Source organism: Oryctolagus cuniculus, chromosome 13, assembly GCF_964237555.1.
Source record: "Oryctolagus cuniculus chromosome 13, mOryCun1.1, whole genome shotgun sequence".
NCBI classification, from domain to species: Eukaryota; Metazoa; Chordata; class Mammalia; order Lagomorpha; family Leporidae; genus Oryctolagus; species Oryctolagus cuniculus.
The window spans coordinates 91,328,885-91,348,374 of record NC_091444.1 but is presented as its reverse complement, the minus strand read 5'-3'; the positions used below and the strand labels follow the sequence as shown (position 1 = coordinate 91,348,374).

At 38.8% G+C, this 19,490-nt stretch overlaps 1 protein-coding gene and 1 pseudogene across 25 annotated transcripts in view; one reads left to right on the top strand and one right to left on the bottom strand.

Moving 5' to 3' along the window:
• LOC103352179 (putative ankyrin repeat domain-containing protein 20A3) overlaps positions 1 to 19,490 on the top strand; it is a 144,980-nt gene that overhangs the window by 72,675 nt on the left and 52,815 nt on the right. For all 25 annotated transcript variants that reach the window (XM_070055922.1, XM_070055923.1, XM_070055924.1 and 22 more), the window contains 2 exons: positions 5,262 to 5,423; positions 10,547 to 10,664. In XM_070055922.1, coding sequence (XP_069912023.1) covers positions 5,262 to 5,423; positions 10,547 to 10,664 — 280 coding nt within the window. The remainder of the gene's footprint in view (positions 1 to 5,261; positions 5,424 to 10,546; positions 10,665 to 19,490) is intronic.
• On the bottom strand, positions 14,014 to 16,971 carry LOC100341985 (plakophilin-4 pseudogene; annotated as a pseudogene).

Genomic DNA, 19,490 nt, shown 5'->3' with positions numbered 1-19,490 from the left:
ATAATGAATATTTCAGGCTTTTTGGATCAGAAGGTCTCTATAGTTGTGGTGCGAAATCCTCCATATTCTTTAAGGCAATTAGTGTGGCTTAATATCAATAAAACTTTATGAACAGTCCTAGGAAAGATTCCGCTGGATTTATTCTTGGGCACAGTTTTACTGAACCTATGCCAAAACATTGGTACTGCTAATGCAATAACTCTTTCGTTAGAAGATGGACTACAGGCTAAAGAATGTTTCAGAATGTATCATACTGTATTTTTCAGGAGTGACATCAAATAAAGCTTACAAAAACTCTAGTTGTGGAGCTGGTGCAGTGGCATACAAGATTAAACTTCCACCTGCAGTGTTGTCATCCCATATGGGTGCCAGTTCAAATCCTGGCTGCTCTTCTTCTGATCCTGCTCTGTACTACCTTGCCTGGTAAAGCAGCCAAAGATGGCCCAGGTGCACAGGACCCTGCACCCACGTGGGAGACATGGAAGAATCTCCTGCCTCCTGGCTTTTAAGCAACCCAGAAGTTGCCCTTGAAAATTTTAGATTTTCAATATTTTTTTTTTTATTTTTTGACAGGCAGAGTGTACAGTGAGAGAGAGACAGAGAGAAAGGTCTTCCTTTTCCATTGGTTCACCCTCCAATGGCCGCCACGACCAGCGCACTGTGGCCGCCGCATCACGCTCATCTGAAGCCAGGAGCCAGGTACTTTTCCTGGTCTCCCATGTGGGTGCAGGGCCCAAACACCTGGGCCATCCTCCACTGCACTTCCAGGCCATAGCAGAGAGCTGGCCTGGAAGAGGGGCAACCAGGACAGAATCCGGCACCCCAACCGAGACTAGAACCCGGTGTGCAGGCGCCACAAGGCGGAGGATTAGCCTATGGAGCCACGGCGCCAGCCACAGATTTTCAGTATTATCAGCAGAATAATAATATTCAGTTATATAATACCTAATGAGGAACTTTTCAAGGAATTCACTTCCTTAAGTTTATGAATTATTTACTGTTTTGATCAGAACATTTTTAGTTCCAGCAACTTTAGAGAATCACAGATATTCCCTAAAATCATTATGCGAGGATTGAAAAATTCAGTTAAACATGGAGAAAAATAGATCTTCAATGATCATGGCCTTAGCAGTGATCTCCTTGGAAGAACTGTCTCTATTCACTGACTCAAATTGACTTTCTCTTCACTCTTGGACTCACTCCAGTTGTTTACATTCCCACAACCCCTCCAAAACAGGTTTTCTCTCGATTGCTACTGATTTTTAATCAATGTTGTAGTACTTTCCAAAGTCTCCTTTTCTTTTCATTAAATATTCCTCCCCTCCTTCCCTCCTTCCCTCCTTTCCCCCTCCCCCTTCCTTCCTTCCCTCCCTCCCTTCCTCCCGCCTTTCTTTCTTTCTTTCTATATTTCTTTCTTTTTCTTTCTTTCTTTCTTTCTTTCTTTCTTTCTTTCTTTCTCTCTGTCTCTTTCTCTCTGTCTCTTTCTCTCTCTCTCTCTTTCTAGTTAGAAGGACAGAGAGAGAGATACAGAGAGATCTTGCATCCACTGGTTTGCTCCCCAAATGGCAGCGATGGCTGGACCTGGGCCAGCCTGAAGCCAGGCATTTATTTTAGGTCTCTCGTATGGTTGCATGAGCCCAAAAACTTGGACAGTCCTCCACTGATTTCCCAGGCACCTTAGCAGGGAGCTGAATTGGAAGCAGAGAAATCAGGACTCGAACTGGCCCATATGGGATGGTGGCACTTCATATCGTGGCTTAACCCTCTGTGGCAAAGTGCTGTCACAGGCTCTCATTTTAATTAACCATTAAAAATATTTTATCCTTTTAGGGTAAAACATCTTTAAACAATTCTTTTCAAATAATACATTTTGTCAATATAGTTTGAAACAATAGGAAAATAACAATTACTTATGGTGTTATATTTGTGGGCAGACTATTTTAGGACAAGTTAAACATATTTGGGCATGAAGTCTCAGCTTAGATTTTGTAACATTTTATTATGTCTGTAGAACACTTTTCCTTCAAGATCATTTCTTGACTTGGCTTTCAGGGTATAATTCTCAACCAATCTCTTTCCATTTCTTTTCTACTCCATCCTGTGTTGTTTCCCTTGTTTCTCTCATCTTCTACTTTTAAAACATGGGTATTTCCCAAGGCTGTCTTTGATCTTTTCTCTCATGGCTTCACTATCTTGTATATGCAAATGAATTCTGAATTTTTAACTGCAACTTAGATCTCTTTCCTTAATTCCATATTTTAGATAATAACCTGCCTACTCAACACTTCTCTTTGGTCATTTATTCAGTATTTAAAATTTAGGTGGCCTAGTGCTGTGCTAATGATGTTCTTGTTCATACCAGCCCCTCATATAGTTTTTCCTACTTCAGCGAATGGCAACACTTTTATCTGTTCTACCAACAGCCTTGGAGCATTCTTATACCTCAGCCTTTATGTGACAGCACATGTTGTCAAGTATACCTTCACAATATGTCCAGAAGCTAGATACATCATATCCAAGTCAGCATCAGCTACTGTCTATATTAGTTTGTAGATTCCTCAGTGATTCTCTTGTTTATTTTTTCATAAATCCTCTTTTCATTAATCTTAACACAGGGGATCTCTTAAAGTCAGATTATGTCGTTTTTTCTACTTAAAACCTGGTGATTTCATTTGACTTCACATACTAAACTTCTTTCTAATGCCTACCAGGCAATACATGTTGTGACCTCACTCCTCCTTATTGCTGTGATTTCAATTTGTGATTTTCCATCTCCTTCATTCTACTTATGCTACAGAAATTTTCACTATTCCTTAAACATACCTGGGCTCCTTCTGTGTTTGAAGATTCTTCCTTAGATGTCCACCTGGCTGATTCCTTTCCTTCCTTCAATTGTTTTCTTCCTAAGCAAGATCTTCCTTGGCCTTCTAATAGGTCCACACCTCCCTTAAACATGGAAAACATTGATTCTCTGCTTTTGTTCTCTTCCTCTAACATACTGTATTTTGTTTTTATATAGCTTGTTCATTGCTAATGTTTTTGCTTTACTCTTTTATGTTGGATTTTGTCTTTTCACTGCCATATTTTTGTACACAGAAGAGGCCCTAACATGCATGCAATGAGCAGCTACTCAATATTTTTTTATTAATTGAGTGAATGCAGCTTATCCTTGGAGTTTTTTTAGACATTAGAATAATACTCACTTAAAAATTGATTTTATCTGGGTTCATTCTATTTATTTTAGTTGGCAATTATATACATTTGTAATCTTTCGACTCTAGCAGTCTACATTTATGTGTGTATGTATATATGTTTTATTATATATACATATATGTTTTATTATACCTTACATAATAAAATATAATATAATATCCTGGAAATCAACAGATGATGGCTCCAGTACTTGAGTCCATACACCCAGGCAGGAAACAATGATTGATTTCCTGACTCCTGACTTCACCCTGGCCCAGAGGATAGGTGATCCGTCTCCCTTCTTCTGCTCCTTCCTCCCTCCCTCCTCCTCCTCCATCGGCCACTCTGCCTGTCAAAGTAAATTAAAAAATTAAATTTTAAATTTTCATCTAAGGTTGGCATTATTATATTTAACAATGAAACCAAAAATATAGCACAATTATAACTGCTACTTCCAAATCTGAATATTATGCTTATAGACTGTGGACATCTATATTTTAGTGTAGCATTCAAAATTAGTGTAGGCCTCATCTCTCAATGATAGATTTAGGTATTTTATATTTTTCTTACAAATTCCAAAGAAATATATCAGATATCACATGCCTACTCTTTGTTTGCACATTCTGGAAATGAAATGGTTTTCATCCACATTTTTCCCTCATGAGTTCTTTTTTCCTTTTTTTTTTTACCTCCTTTGTAAAGCTTTCCTGTGCTCAGATATCAGTTTCCAATATCAACACTTTTTTATTTAAGAGTCTGAAACAGGGGCTGGCACTCTGGCGTAGCTGCTGAAGCCATTGCCTGAGGTGCTGGCATCGTATATGGGTGCTGATTTGAATCTCGGCTGCTCCACTTCTGATCCAGCTCTCTGCTATGGCATGGGAAGGCAGTAGAAGATGGCCCAAGTCCTTGGGTCCCTGCACTTGTGTGGGAGACCTGGAATCAGCTTCTGGCTCCTGGGTTCAGATCAGCCTAGCTCTCACCATTGCAACCATTTAGGGAATGAATCAGTGGATGGAAGACTTCTCTCTCTCTCTCTCTGCCTCTATGTAACTCTGCCTTTCAAATAAGAAATATATATTTTAAAAAAAGAATCTGAAGCAGTCAGAGATAACTCCCCTCTTCTAGTACACCCCATAAATTCCCTCAATGGCCAGAACTGAGCCAGGCTTAAGCCCATAGTCAGCAACCCAAACCATGTCTTGCATAAAAGTGACAGGGATTAAACTACTTGGACCAGTCTTCTGGTGTTTCCCAGTATATTATAAAGCTGGAATTGATAGTGAATCCAGGATTCAAATCCAAGCCCTTTGATATGGGACAAGAATGTCTTACCCTGTATGTTTATATATATATAAAGATTTATTATTAAAGGGCAGAGTTACAGAGTGACAGAGACAGGGAGACAGAGAGAGGTCTTCCATCTGCTGGTTCACTCCTCAAATGGCCACAATGGCTAGAGCTGCACTGATTTGAAACCAGGAGCCAGGAATTTCCTTTGGGTTTCCAAGGAGGTACACAGGCCCAAAGATTTGGGCCACCTTCCACTTCCTTCCCAGAGCACAGCAGAGAGCTGGATCAGAAATGGAGCAGCAGGGGCTCAAATTGGCACCCATATGGGATGCCAGCACTGCAGGCAGTGCTCTTAACCACTATGCCACAGCGCCGGCCCCCTGCTTATTAACGAATAGGTATTAACGAATAGGTGAAACACCACGCCCGCAATATCAACCCTTCCATATTACCTTATATCATAATTGTGTTTTTACCTGTTTTCCAAAGAAGATATAACAAGGTGTGTTCAGTAAGTGTATAAAATGCATGTTACAAAAATTATTCTGCCTGGATTTCAAAGTTTTTGTATCAGAACTACTTTTCACCCAATTTTCATGTAATTTTTTAAATTCCCTGTACACCTTTCTTTACATGTAGTTATCACTTCCTATCTTGTTTTGAATTAGTAAATGAATTAAGTTGGGGAAGAATAAGAATTTTCTTAAAATTGTGCTTCTTTAATCTTTCCCAGTTGAGTAAAAAACATTGTCATGTTAATGATCTTTTTAAAATAGCTGCCCTGCCTTGCATATAAAGGAAACAAAAAATGAAAATGAAAAAGTGACTTCCATGGAGTATGGGATTAGACCAGTGATAGAGAATGGCTTTTCACTCACTAGAAGTCTACTGCAAGTGATTTATGACAACAATCTGAGTGAGCTCGATCGTCTTAAAAGGTAAAGTCTACGAATTCTTTACTTTCCAGTGAAGCAATGTTAAGGGTGACTACTTTCAATGAAAATAGGAAAGAATAGTGTAATCTACAAGCCAAACAAGAGAATACTCAACTATATCAATACTGCAGTAAGGTTAAGATACTTGACAAAAAAATGTGGCAGTCAAGGGGATTTTCTTTTATTTTAACATAGAAGCTTTTAGTCCATCTATACTACTAGAAATGATGTAGCAGAACGCATAGTGAATTTAATTTTATGCACATATCTAGGTATAAGAATGCTTGGTGCTTTAAATTATCTTTAGAACTTCAATTCATGTATATTTTATGGTAAAAGATGGTTCATTCAAAATTGGCGCAGAAATGGAACATCTGTTTTTGAAGACTTTAACTTTTTTCAATTTGATTTATTTAAGGAATACAAACATGCATCATGTATACAAATTCAGGAACATAGTAATTCTTCCTACCTTATATTCCACCCATAATCCCACCATTCTTCCTCCTTCCTCTCCTCTTTCTATTCTTATTTTTAACAAATTTCTATTTTCAGTTAACTTTATATACACAAGATTAACCATACACTAAGTGAAGAGTTCAACAAATAGTATGAACAAACAAACAAACAAAAAAAACAAAAACACTGCTCCTCAGTACTCAAGACAAGAGCTGTTCAAAATCATCACATCTCAAAATGTCAATTTCATCCCAGTAGATTACCTTTTACATACTCTGTTAGTTATGACAGATCAGAAAGAACACAGGTATTTGTCTTTTTTGGGACAGGCTTTTTACTCTAAGTAATCATTTCTAGTTACATCCATTTTGTAGCAAAAGAAATTATTTCATTTTTACCACCGTATATTATTCCATAGTGTATATATACCATAATTTCTTTACCCAGTCTTCAGTTGATGGACATCTTGGTTCATTTCATATGAGCTGTAATAAACATGGTGTACAGGTTATTCTTTCATTTGCCGATTTCTTTACATTTGGGTAAATTCCCAGGAGTGGGATGGCTGGATCATATGATAGGTCTATATTGAGATTTCTGAAGTATCTCCATGCTATCTTCTACAGCAGGTGCACCAGTTTACATTCCCACCAACAGTGGATTAGGGTACCTTTACCCCCACATCCTTGGGAACATTTATTGTTGTTGATTTCTGTATGAGAGCCATTCTAACTGGAGTGAAACTCATTGTGGTTTTGATTTGCATTTCACTGATTTTTTAAAACTTTTTTAACCCAATAAATTGTAGCCATGAATGCCTGACTCTACTGGGTCAGTACTGTCCTTCATACTAATTTTTATTCCTTCATACTATTTGTTGAACTCTTTAACTAGTATAAGGTAATCTTATGTGTTTTAAGTTAACTGAAAATAGATATTTGTGAAAAATAAGAATGGAAAGAGGATGGGGTAGAGGAAGACAAGTGGGAGTATGGGTGGGATGGAGGGTAGGTAGAATCACTATGTTCCTAAATATGTATGTATGGAATCCATGAAATTTATGTTCCTTAAATAAATCAAAATGAAGTATGTTAAGTATTTTTTCAAGTGCCTGTTGCCCATTTACATTCCCACTCTTGAAAAATGCCTATTAAAGTCCTTTGCCTATTTCTTAACTGGATTGTTTGTTTTGTTGTGATTGAGTTTCTTGAGCTCTTTACAAACTGTGGATATTAATCTTTTATCAGCTGCATAATTTGCAAATATTTCTTTCATTCTGTTGGAGCTTCTTCACTTTGCTGAGTGTTACTTTTTAAGTACAGAAGCTTCCCTGTTTGATGCAATCCCAGTTGTCAGTTTTGGCTTTGATTGCCTGTGCTTTTCTGGGGTCTTTTCTAAGAAATCTTTGTCTATGCCAATATACTATGGGGTTTCCTCAATGTTATTTATTAATTTGATGGTATTGAGACATAGATTTAGCTCTTGATCTATTTTGAGTGGAATTTTGTGTAAAGTGTAGAGTAGGGGTCTTATTTCATATTTCTGCATGAGGCGATCCAGTTTCCCCATCACGATTTGTTGAAGAGACTGTCCTTTCTCCAGGGATTGATTTTATCTTCTTTGTCAAAAGTAAGCTCATTGTAGATGCATGGATTGATTTCTGGAGTTTCTATTTTATGCCATTGGTCTATACATCTGTTTTTGTGCCAGCACCAATGTGTTTATATTATATCTGCCCTATAGTATATCTTGAGGTCTGGTATTGTGATGCCTCCAGCTTTTTTTATTGTTTAACATTGCTTTAGCTATTCAGGGTCTCTAGTGTTTCCTTATGTATTTTAGCTTCATTCTTTCTAAATTTGAGAAAAATCTGATGGGTATTTTGATTAGGAATGAATTGAATCTGTAAGTTGCTTTTGGTAGTACAGACATTTTCATGATTTTGATTCTTCCAAACCATGAACATCGAAGATTTTGCTACTTTTTATGTCTTCTTCTATTTCACTTTCTAATGTTTTGTAATTTTCATCATAGAAATCTTTGACATCCTTGGTTAAATTTATTTGAAGGTATGAATTTTTGTAGCTGTTATGGCATTGTCTATGTATAGATCAGCTACTGATTTGATTTTTGTGTGTTAATTTGATATTCTGCCACTTTACCAAACTCTTCTATGAGTTTCGGTAATCTCTTAGTGGAGTCTTTTGCATCCCCTATATATGAAATGTCATCTGCAAATTGGAATAGTTTGACTTCTTCCTTCCCAATTTGTATCTCTTTGGTTTTATTTTCTTGCCTAGTGTCTCTGGCTAAAACTTCCATGATTGTATGGAATAACAGTGCTGAGAGTTGGGCATTCCTGTCTGGTTCCAGATCTTAGGGGGAATGCCTCCAGTTTCTACTCATTCAATAAGGTGCTCACGGTGGGTTTGTCATAGTTTGTCTTGATTGTGTTGATGAGTGTTGCTTCTATACTCAGTTTGCTTAAGATTTTCATCATGAAAGGATGCTATATCTTATTATGTGCTTTTTCTAAATCTGTTGAGATAATAATATGTTTTTTCTTCAATTTGTTAATGTGATGTATCACATTGATTGGTTTGCAAATGTTGAACCATACCTGCACACCAGAGATAAATCCTACTTGGTCTGGGTGAATGATCTTTCTGATGTGTTGTTGGATTCAATGAGCTGGTATTTTGTGGAGGATTTTTCATCTTTGACCATCCGAGATATTCTGGGATTTTACAGGGTAGAAACTTCTACTCTTAGGAAGTGTGAAATTCACAAGAATTGCAAATAATGTACAAGTTCTTAAGTGTGAATGCTTGTAATAATTAAATACATCTTCTTCAGATTGTAATCTTAGTTACATAGAAGCACACCATATAGAAGTTTCATGATTTGTTTTGAACATTGTATTTTGAGTTTATGTTTTGTTGTATTATAAGTCATGCTGCAACAAACATCTTCTATATAAACATTTCTTTATATGCCAAGTGCTTTACTTTGAGTAAATACTTCAATATGGAATTTGATGGCTAAATTTGAGGAAACCTTTTTAAATGCTTGGTTAATATTTCTAAATTTTTGTCAAGAAAGTACATAAGCTTATACTTCCATCAACAGATATATAGTTGAAATTTTTTTAACCTTTCAATATTTTGAAATTTACTTATTTTTACATGCATGGGATAACAGAAAACTGGAAAGTAATCACTGATCAGTTTCTTGAACATTTCTCTTTTTTACATGCAAAAATTCGTTTCATGTTCTATGTTGAAAGCACTTAGCACCCTTGCTTAATTAACAATGTCATCTTTTGAAATTGTTTATAAAATGTTTAATAATCATTCAGTTGAAAGTACTACCAAAAATATCAATTATATGAAGTGACACATATACTCTTTACCCTTGGATGATATTAATCAGTAGCTGTGTGTATCATATAAAAGACATATATAAATTATAGGCTGTCTTACACGCTAAATAATTTTTAAGGATACCTGTAATATTTGATAAAGTTGAAACTGTAGTTCTAATAACTATATAAAGGTGTTTATAAAAAATAACTCATTAAGGGCCAGAACTGTTGCATAGTAAGTTAAGCCTCTGCCTGTAGCACCAGCATTCTATATAGGTACTGGTCCAAGTCCTGGGTGCTCCACTTCTGATCTAGCTGCCTGCTTAAGGCCTAAGAAAGCATTAGAAGGTGCCAAGTGCTTGGGGCTCTGCACCCCGGCATGGGAGATAAGGAAGAAGTTCCTGGCTCCTCACTTCATATCCTCTGAGTTCCTGCTGTTGTGGCCATTTGGAGAGTAAACCAGCAGATGGAAGACCTCTCTGTGTGTCTCTTCTCTCTATATATAACTTTGCCTCTCAAATAAATGCATAAATCTTTTTTAAAAAACTCATTAAAGATTGGTTAATTCTAAATTACCTTTCCTAATGGAGATGTAATTATGAATGGAGGAGGAAGAGGTAATTTTCAACTCATAACTCTACTGGATAATTTCAAAATTCCTTTCTTGATAACAGTTATCAGTTGCAAGTAACAGAATCTTATCAATTATCAGAATGTAATTTCTGATAACAAAGATTTATTTATTTATTTGAAAGAGTGAGAGAGATAGAGCGAGTGAGCGAGTGAGCAAGCTGCTGGTTCACTGTGGGTGGCCTCAATGGCCAGGATTGAGCCAGGCTGAAGCCAGGAACTAGGAGCTTCTTCTAGGTCTCCCAAATAGGTGGCAGCAGAGATTGAAGTACTTGAGTCACCTTGTGCTGCTTTCGCAGGCCATTAGCAAGGAGCTAGATAGGAAGTACATCTGCTGGGAGAGGAACCTGTGGCCACACGGGGTGTTACTATCACAGGCGGTAGCTTGACACACTACACAATACCAATCTCAAGAATGTGCTATTTTTTTTTGTTTTAAGAATGTGCTTTCACAGCTAACTTTCAACTCTGTCCTTTGAAGAAGACATTTAAATGAAATGTTATAATAAAATATTTGAGAACATAAATTTTATTAGAGTGTATAAGCTGCATGGTAGTATAAGATTATACAATGAATCTTTTAATTTCTAATAAAATGAATTTTGAAACAAGCATGTTTTTACCTAAAACAAGAAAAAGAGACCAATACCAATATATTGTGTAAAAAAACTAGGGAACAGTTAAGAAGAAAAGAAAAGCAATATCATAAAGAAGTAGTAGTGAAACAACTTGAAGTGACACATAGAACACTAGAATTGGATGCGAGGACTTCAAAAAACAATTTGACCCAGGTAAGTTAATAATTTGATAAAATTTTTATGTTTCTGACTTGAATCACTGTTACATATAATGTCCTCCTCATTCAAGATATATACATAAATATATATATATACACACACACACCTAAACAGGTGTGTATGCACACAGACACACACACAGATGTGTAATCTTTATTTAAAGCAACCCAAAAATTATTCTGAAGATGAATTATGACATATACTGCTGGAGTTATTGCTTGTGAGTCTTGGTACATGATGGTGCTTAGTACATATTTTCTAAATAAAGCAGTGCATATTGAGTTGAATTTAATAACTCACATCAAGATTGATTTAGACATTTTATGTTAAAATGCAGGCTAAAGAGCTGTGAATTGTAATAAAGTTAGGTAAATTATAAAGAAATTTATTTTAAAAACATCTGCTTTTGTTTAAGGATTTTTTAAATTATTTGGTGAATTTAGCTATAACTTATACAATTAAATTTAAGTAGTTCATGTGAGATACGTGTCTTGATTCTTTAATAGTTTGTGTTCTTTGAACAGATTTTGTTAATAGGCATGTTTGGAGGCTTTCTTATTGTAGAATCTATTAGAAAATGTATTTAAGTAATTCTAATGCAGTTTTGAGATGCTAAATGAATGTAACAGTTTTTCCTGTGGCATTAACTGATATGTAAATGTTGCCAAAGAAATTTGCCTACAATTCAGCAATAAGATGAATGTCAACACAGTTGAAAATCACAGTGGCAATCTCTAGTAGTGTTTAGAATTGGAATTTGCCTACTGACATTAGTCATAGATTATCACTTATGATGTGAAACTGACTCGAGCGTAACGTTGTTTTACAACCAGACATTTCCAGTTGGTTTGGTGAGTTTTGAGAATCTAAATACTAAATTTTATTTTTAGAAAGATGAGTGCTCTCTCATTAAGTGCTAATGCTATTAGAATGAAATTTTCCAAAACATATCACCTAAAGGAGAATAAAACCTAGACCTGCATGGTAGATTATGTTTGCTTTGATGATGGTGGGTTTTTTGCATACATTTTCTGTGGTAAATCGCTGAGACGTAATCAAGTCCTATTGTCTATCCTTTGTTTCTTCTGCCTATTTGAAGGTAAATTTATAATGTTACATGTAAAATAATAATGAACTGAAGAATGTTTTACCGATATTAAAAACTGGTATTTTCAACAAAATATACAAAAAATAAAAATTTTAAAAAGTCATAATGGGAGAATTTTTAGATAAGTCAGATAGATAAACATAATTTCCAGGGTTAGAGTAATGGTTTGCAATACTGGCTAAGCAGCATGCGAGGTTGGTGCATTGAAATGGAGGATAGAAATATGGCTGTGATCGGTTTATGAAGTGGATTTGAAACATAGTTGATTCCAAGATGGTAGATTAGGGAATGGCATATGTGCTAGGCTAGGAGTAAATAGTAAAAATTGGAAGAAGTACACTCTCAGGAGAATTGAAGAGAAAACCACACTAGAAATCCTTCCAGAGGAAGAACAATGTCAGGGACCTGTATGGAGGGTGCAGATGTGCAGCAAAAATGAACACAACACATGACTGTTGCAGTTGAGAGCCAGAGCAGGTGGCAGCTTGGAGACGGAGCTGAGGCCAGATTGCAGCAAACGCTGGTGAGAGAGAGAGAGAGAGAGCAAGAGCGAATGAGCCTGGCATGAGTCTGGACTAGATCCCTGGGTGCTAGTGGTTGATAGCATTTGCCTGCAGATCCAGTGGAAGTAGAGAGGCCATGTTTATCTTGCCCCAACTTCCCCATGACAATGCCTGCTGCCTGGTTGAGAAAGGGCAGTTGCCATTTTGGGTTTTGGCAGGAGGCACAGGTACTCACAGCAACTGGCTGAGACAGGACATCATCATCCCAGCAGTACTGGCAGCAGTGGTGGGGAGAGAGCAACATTTGCCAGTGACTTTTAAGTATGTGTATGATCCAGGGATTCTAGTAGAGAGAAAAGTCCACAGACCCACTGACTTTGAGCCTGGCTGGGAGGCAACCGCGCAGCTGTGTATGAATGTATTGTACCCCCAGCCTCCTAGGATCTCAATAGATACATAGAAAGCATTTGATAAAAAAATACAACATCTTTTCATGATGAAAACCTTAAGCAAATTGGGTATAGAAAAAATTTTCCTCAAGACAGTCAAGGTAATTTATGACAAACCCACAACCAACATCTTATTGAATTGAGCAAAGTTGGAAGCATTGGCACTAAGATCTGGAACCAGACAAGGATGGCTACTCTCACCATTGCTATTCAGTATAGTCCTGGAAGTTTTAGGCAGAGCCATTAGGCAAGAAAACGGAATCAAAGGGATACAGATAGGGAAGAAGGAAATCAAACTATTCCTATTTGCAGATGACATGATTCTAATATAAAGGGGATCCCAAAAACTCCATTGAGAGACTATTGGCACTCATAAAATAGTTTGGTAAGTGGCAGGATATAAATTCAACACAGATTGATAGCCTTTGCATACAGAGACAATGTAATGGCTGAGAAAGAACTTTTAAGATCAGGCTGGTTCACAGTAGCTCCAAAAATAATTCAGTTCTTTGGAATAAATGTTATCATAGATGTCAAAGATCTCTACAGTGAAAATTACAAAACACTAAAGAAATAAATGGAAGACATTAACATGTGTAAATCTTCAATATTCATGTATTGGAAGAATCAACATCATCAAGATGTCCATAATACCAAAAGAAATTTACAGACTCAGTGTGACCCAATCAAAATACCCATGACATTATTTTCAGATCTAGAAAACAATGATTGTAAAATTCATATGGAAACACAAGAAACCCCTAAATAGCTACAGGAATCTTATAAACAAAAAGTGAGAGGCATCACAATACTTTATTTCAAGACATACTACAGTGCAGTTATAATGAAATAGCATGGTACTGACACATGAGCAGACTTATAGACCAATGGAACAGAATAAAAACTCCAGAAACCAATCCATGCATTACACCAATTTACCTTTGACAAAGGAGCCAGAATCAATCCCTGGAACAAGAACACTTTCTTCAACAAATGGGGCAAGGGAAACTGGATCTCCAGAAGTATTAAACTAGACCCATACCTTACACCTTAAGCAAAACTCCATTGAGAATGCACCAAAGACCTAAATCTATGACCCAGTATCATCAAATTAATAGAGAACACTGGTAAATTCTGCAAGACATTGGCATAGGCAGAGACCCTTGCAAAAGACCCCAAGAAGCACAGTTAAAGCAAAAATTGACAAACAGCATTACATCAAGCTGAGAAGCTTCTGCACTACAGAGGAAACACTCAGCAAAGTGATGTGTTATGAAGTGATCTCACCCTAATGTCGACACAGGTATAATAAAATGGTTTTGATTCCACCCATCCTTCTTCTAAATGCTCCAGAGATCCTGATATTGCCCCCAATGTATTCAAGACCCTGGCTGCTGCCTTCACCACTTTCAGAGAAGACCTGTCTCCTCTGCCTTTGGTAATGTTCACCAGCTTCTCGATGCCTCGTAAGTTGGCCAGGGTCTTGGTGTTCTCCATGTTCTTGCTTGTGACCTCGTGCAGGGTGAAGCAGATGGCTGCTGTGGTTTCGTCAGACAGGATGCTCAGGCTGTTGTCACCCGGGAGGCAGTTGACCAGGACTCACATGGCATACTTCCCTGTGAGCTCCTTGTTTCAAATGTCAAGCACCATGTTCCTGAAGGCAGTTGCTACAGAAGAAACAACCCTATCGTTATCCATCTGCAGTTCTACAAGGACAGGGAGCCATTTCTCTTTTCAGATAGCTGCCCAGATGTAAGCTGCAAACTTCTAGTTGCTGGCAGACAGGTTCTAGAGAGATCCCGAAGAGCCTTGCAAGGTGACTGGGTTGGAACTTTCTGCTAGAAGAGTCAGATATGGTTTTACTACCAACAGAGACTACACCATCTCGACCCCTTTGGGGTACTTAGACAGCCCAGGGATATGACCGACTCCATCCCACTGGTCCTCTTGTGGAGGCCTCTTCTTTTCCTCATTGCTCCAACAGCTTGGTTCTGAGTCTACTGGGAGTCTTTTCTGAGCAGGTCATCCAGTTCATTCAGTTCCAGCAGCTGGGCCTGCGGAGCTCCAGCTCCGGGTGCTAGGACTGGTTCCACAGTGTTCACATGCTGTTCTCCACTGTCTTGCTGTCATAAGTGGATGTGTTCACACATGTGGGATCACGTACATGCGATCACATACAACAGCGAGTTCACTAGCCCCTCGCAAGACTGCATTTGCTTTTCCTGCCTCCTCTGCGGAGCTCTGGTTCCTCAGGCAACCTGTCATGTTAGGCAGAGCAAATGAAGTCTGAAATTTAATTTTATGATCATCATGGAAGGAAGAACTATTCCATCTAGAATGTGGAATGATCATAGTATTTGTTAAGGTTAGAGGGCATCTCAGATGATTGTTATCTTCACAGCATCACACGAGGATATATTCCCAAGAACTGTAACAAACTCCCTTATATCCACATCAATAGATTTTCTCAACAGTTGCAGCAAGGCAGGTATCCTACCAACATTCTTCATTCCTATGTTATTTTCATCTGTAGACTTGCCAAAAACAAGGTTTCAGAGGGCACTGCAGCATTCTTCTGAACTTCTAAAACTCTGTGGTTCCAAAGGTCAACCGAGGCTTGATTCCCCATAACCTCCACACCTCCATCTTTGCTTTGTTGTCTCGGAAGTACAGGTACTGCGGGTAGGCTGCTGTGTTGGCCTGGACAAACAGGAACTGGGGCCAAACCAGGCAAACTCCCTAGGGTCTTTCTGAATGCTGTCTGTTGATGGGGATCTGGTGGTGCCATTGTCACCTGTTGTGTGCTGGAGCCTGTTATAATTACACTCTTGTACTTGGTACTGGATTGGCCTGTAGGGCTCCATATAGGTAGCTGTTGTGTTCAGAACATAATTATTTCTTTAGTATGTAAGGTTCTTCATTGGCTGGATGTTGTTTGTATATTTCCAACACCTGCTGAGCCTGTGTGGAGCAATGCTGTCTGGGACTCCTGCAGCTCCACAATTCCATGATTTGGGCTGTGCTACACTGGGCTGTAATAGGTCCTCCCCTCGTATGTAGGGGTGATGTGCAAGTTGGGAGACACGGCTGAACGAAGGTCTGGATCAAGTTGACTGTGTTTAATGTAGGAACTCCACAATCCTGGCTGAGGTGGAACCATCCTCTTGTACTTGTCATCCTGCTGCTGTCTGAGTTGTTCCAGGTCCTGGACAATCCTTGCAGTGAAGTTCCCAGATGCTGTGGTATGGCAGTCATCACTGTGTGTTTGGGAGGCGATGACTCCACCTGGCCTTGGAATGGAGAAGTTACCCAAGTCTGCATCCATGAGGGTCAGTGTGGCCCCCAATCTGGAGGTGGTTTCCTATTGAGGGGTCGATCCTTTGGGATTGGAGGTCTGCCAGGAGGTTACTGACCCAATACAGTGCACAGCTGTTGGGGAGGCAGTTCGCTGTGAGTATGGAGCAGCTGCCTGCTGAGCAGGCAGTGTGGTAGACAAGTATGCACTGGGGTTCAGAGGTCGGGAGACACTCACTGCTGGACAGCCAAATCCACTGCCCAGAGAAGTTCTCAGTGAGTCCCTTGAAGGAGGCATGGCTGTGCTGACTGCACTCCAGGTGGAACTGAACTGACTCTTCTCATGGTCCAATTGGCCACTGATTTGTGAACCAGTGTTTGTCCATCAGCTCTTGTCTTATTACCAGCCTTGCTCATGTTTTGGCTGTTGTGGAAACTCGCTGCTTTCTGGTATTCACTGTCAGAGTAAAAATTTATTTGTGTTGAACTTCTTGAGTTACCCAATGATCCCCCCTTTCATGGAAACATGGTGTTCTGTCCTGATGAGATAGGTGTTGGGGTGGACAGCATCAGAAACTTGCTTCAACAGTATTTGGCACCTCTGATGTGCAAGGAAATGACTGCTCAGTTGAGCTGGTACTGGTGATGTTCCAAGCCCGTGATTCTGCTCCAAGCCTACATCTTTCTAGATTACTGGCAATAATCTGCCTTTCCACTTCCAGTTCTTGGGTGTGCCATTGAAACGGAAGCTCCTGCTGCTTCACGGGAGCTAGAATAGTAATGGCTGTGGTCTTGGGTTCCATGCCTGGATAATGAAGCAGCTTCTTGGAGGGTCTGTGGTTGCCTTTCCTCCTCCAATGAGGCCTGCCCAGGAGCTGGCATTTCTCTTTCCAGGTCAGGTGGTGGCCCTTGTTGCTCCAGGGATCAGGGACATCTGCGCTGAGGGGTCACCATTAGGACACCCAAAAATTTTTTAAAAGTGCTGCAGCCCAACAGCTTCCCGCCACTCCCTTCCTCCTACCTGCCCGCCACTCCTAACCCCCTACCCTGGAGCATCTCTCTCACCACTCCCGATGGGAGTGTTGGCCAACTTGCTCCTCTACCCATGCCCATGGTGCCACCTTCGCAGCCGGCGTCAACCTGGACTCAGCCCCTGGGCCAGCAGGTATCTCTCTGGTATTCATGTCTCTGAACATATACCCAGGAATGGTATTGACAGATAATATGGCAAGTGTTTTTCTAGTTTTTAAAGACATCTCCATACTGTTTTCCATAGTGGTGCTACTAATTTACATTCCCAAGAACATCCTCATCAGAATTTATCACCTTCTGCATTTTTGATATTAGCCATTCTAACAGGTGTGATGTTCATTGTAGCTTTGATTTTCAATTCTCTGATGGCTGGTGATATTAATTATTGACTCTTTGTGTTTCTTCCTTGAAGAACTGCATTCAGTTACTTCACTCATCTTTTAACTGGGTTGTTTTGTTGCTGTTCTTGTTATTGAATTTTTTATATTATGGATATTAATCTTTTGTTGGGTAAGTAGCTTCCAAATATTTTCTTCCATTCTGTAGGATGTTTTTCATTCTGTTGATTGATTGCCTCCTTGGTTGTGTAGATGTTTCTGTATTTGATATAATCCAATTTGTCTACTTTCCTTGTTGCTCTTAGAGTCATCTCCAAAAAATATTTGTCTATACTAATTACAGATTTTTAAGACCATGATGAAGTCAAGGGAATTATTCATGCTTAAAGGGAGTATTTTGAAATTGACGTTCTATTAAGTGGATTACCTTGAAAGTTCATTTTAGAATTTGATGATGAGTGATAAGATATCTCATAATACTTTTCCTCTGTAGATTTTTCTGTATTCTAGTTGGTACTATTTGAATTCATACCAGTTCTATTTAAATGTAAAACTATTTCACTCTCAATTTATGTATTCTTATGACTTAATTCTTTAACAGCAGCTCCTTTATATTAAGTTCAGATTTGATACAAATATGGTGAATTTTACTGATTATATTTGAATTAATTTTCTCTCAGGTATTTATGATTTTCTTAATTTAAGCATTTTAGCAAAGAATTTGGTTATTATTTTCATTTCAGGGTCCACTACAAATATAATTGTAACTGTCTGGTTACAATAGATTCCCATTTTCAGTTTCATGAGAGCTAGCCAATTTCATGAAAAGCAGTTGTGGGGAGAATAGGCAAGAGGGTTATAGGAGCTGAGATCAGGAAAGAAGGTGGAGGTGAGGCTAGCTAGGCCTTGAATGTCATTGAAATTTTAGTGCTGTTCTGAGATAGGAATCTCTTGGAAGGATTTAAGTAGAGGATTGAAAGTGAGAGGATCTCTGATTTTTATTTTGGTCTATAATGCAAATGAGGGAAATTGTTCAACACTGTAGGAATTACTAGCTTAAGTTCTGAAGTATGTTGTCTATGGAATATGTATCACTTTTATGCCATCATGAGTCTGAAAAATTGAAGTGAAACAATCACAAGTCTGTGAGTGACCATTTGTATGTAACTTAGAAGTAAATATTAAGACAATTTGATCATAAAATGATTTATAAAATAGTAATAAAAATGTGTTCTCAAGAAGTGGTGAGCCACCTTCATCAATGGACTGATAACAAAAAGCACATCCTGTATCAGAGCAGTGACAGGAGGCTGTAAGAAGTTACTGCTTTAAGTCAGCAGATGAAATAAAGAATATAAAGAAGATATTAAGGGAAACCCAAAGACAAGTATATATGAAAATTAACCTATACCAGTTAAACAATGTGCACTAGAATAAAAATCACAGTGAATGTAATTTTTAAAAAAATATTTGATTATTTTTCCGGCAAGATGGCGGAATAGGAAGGGAGCACACTGATAGTCTGGGGAGAGATAGTTTAATAAAAGTGGAGATACTGCAGGTTCAAGGAAGAGTAGGGGAGGAAACAGCAGAAGAAACTCTTCCGGAACGCGTGACTCACAGCGGACCTGCGTGGAGAGCGTGGGAGCCCACAGTTCGGGACATCAGCGGCAGACTCAACACACCAGCGCTGGAACGCGAGGTGAGCCGAACCTCAATAGCCCGAGACACCGGCAGGCAAGCGGAGAGAGGAGACTAGAGGGAACGACCCCCGGGGGGGGAAGTTCACAAGGCTAACTGGAAGAGAGAGAGAGAAAAAAGGGTGACTAGTACGGACACGGGTTTCTCTCTCTCCGCTCACCTCTCAAGGGCGAGCAAGACAAAGAGCAGGCGCCATCTTGGACATTCGTCATAAGCAGAGCGACCTCAGGTCTGCACCGGCCCTGAGCCTAGCAGAAAAACCTGACTCTGGGCGGGGTGAATTAACAGGAGATTAGGAGCTAGTAAATTTGTGGTGCTACTGAACTGAGACTGTGAAAAAAGAGATGGTGGGGGAGAGAACTCACGGAATTCACGTGAGCACTCTCCAGAGACGC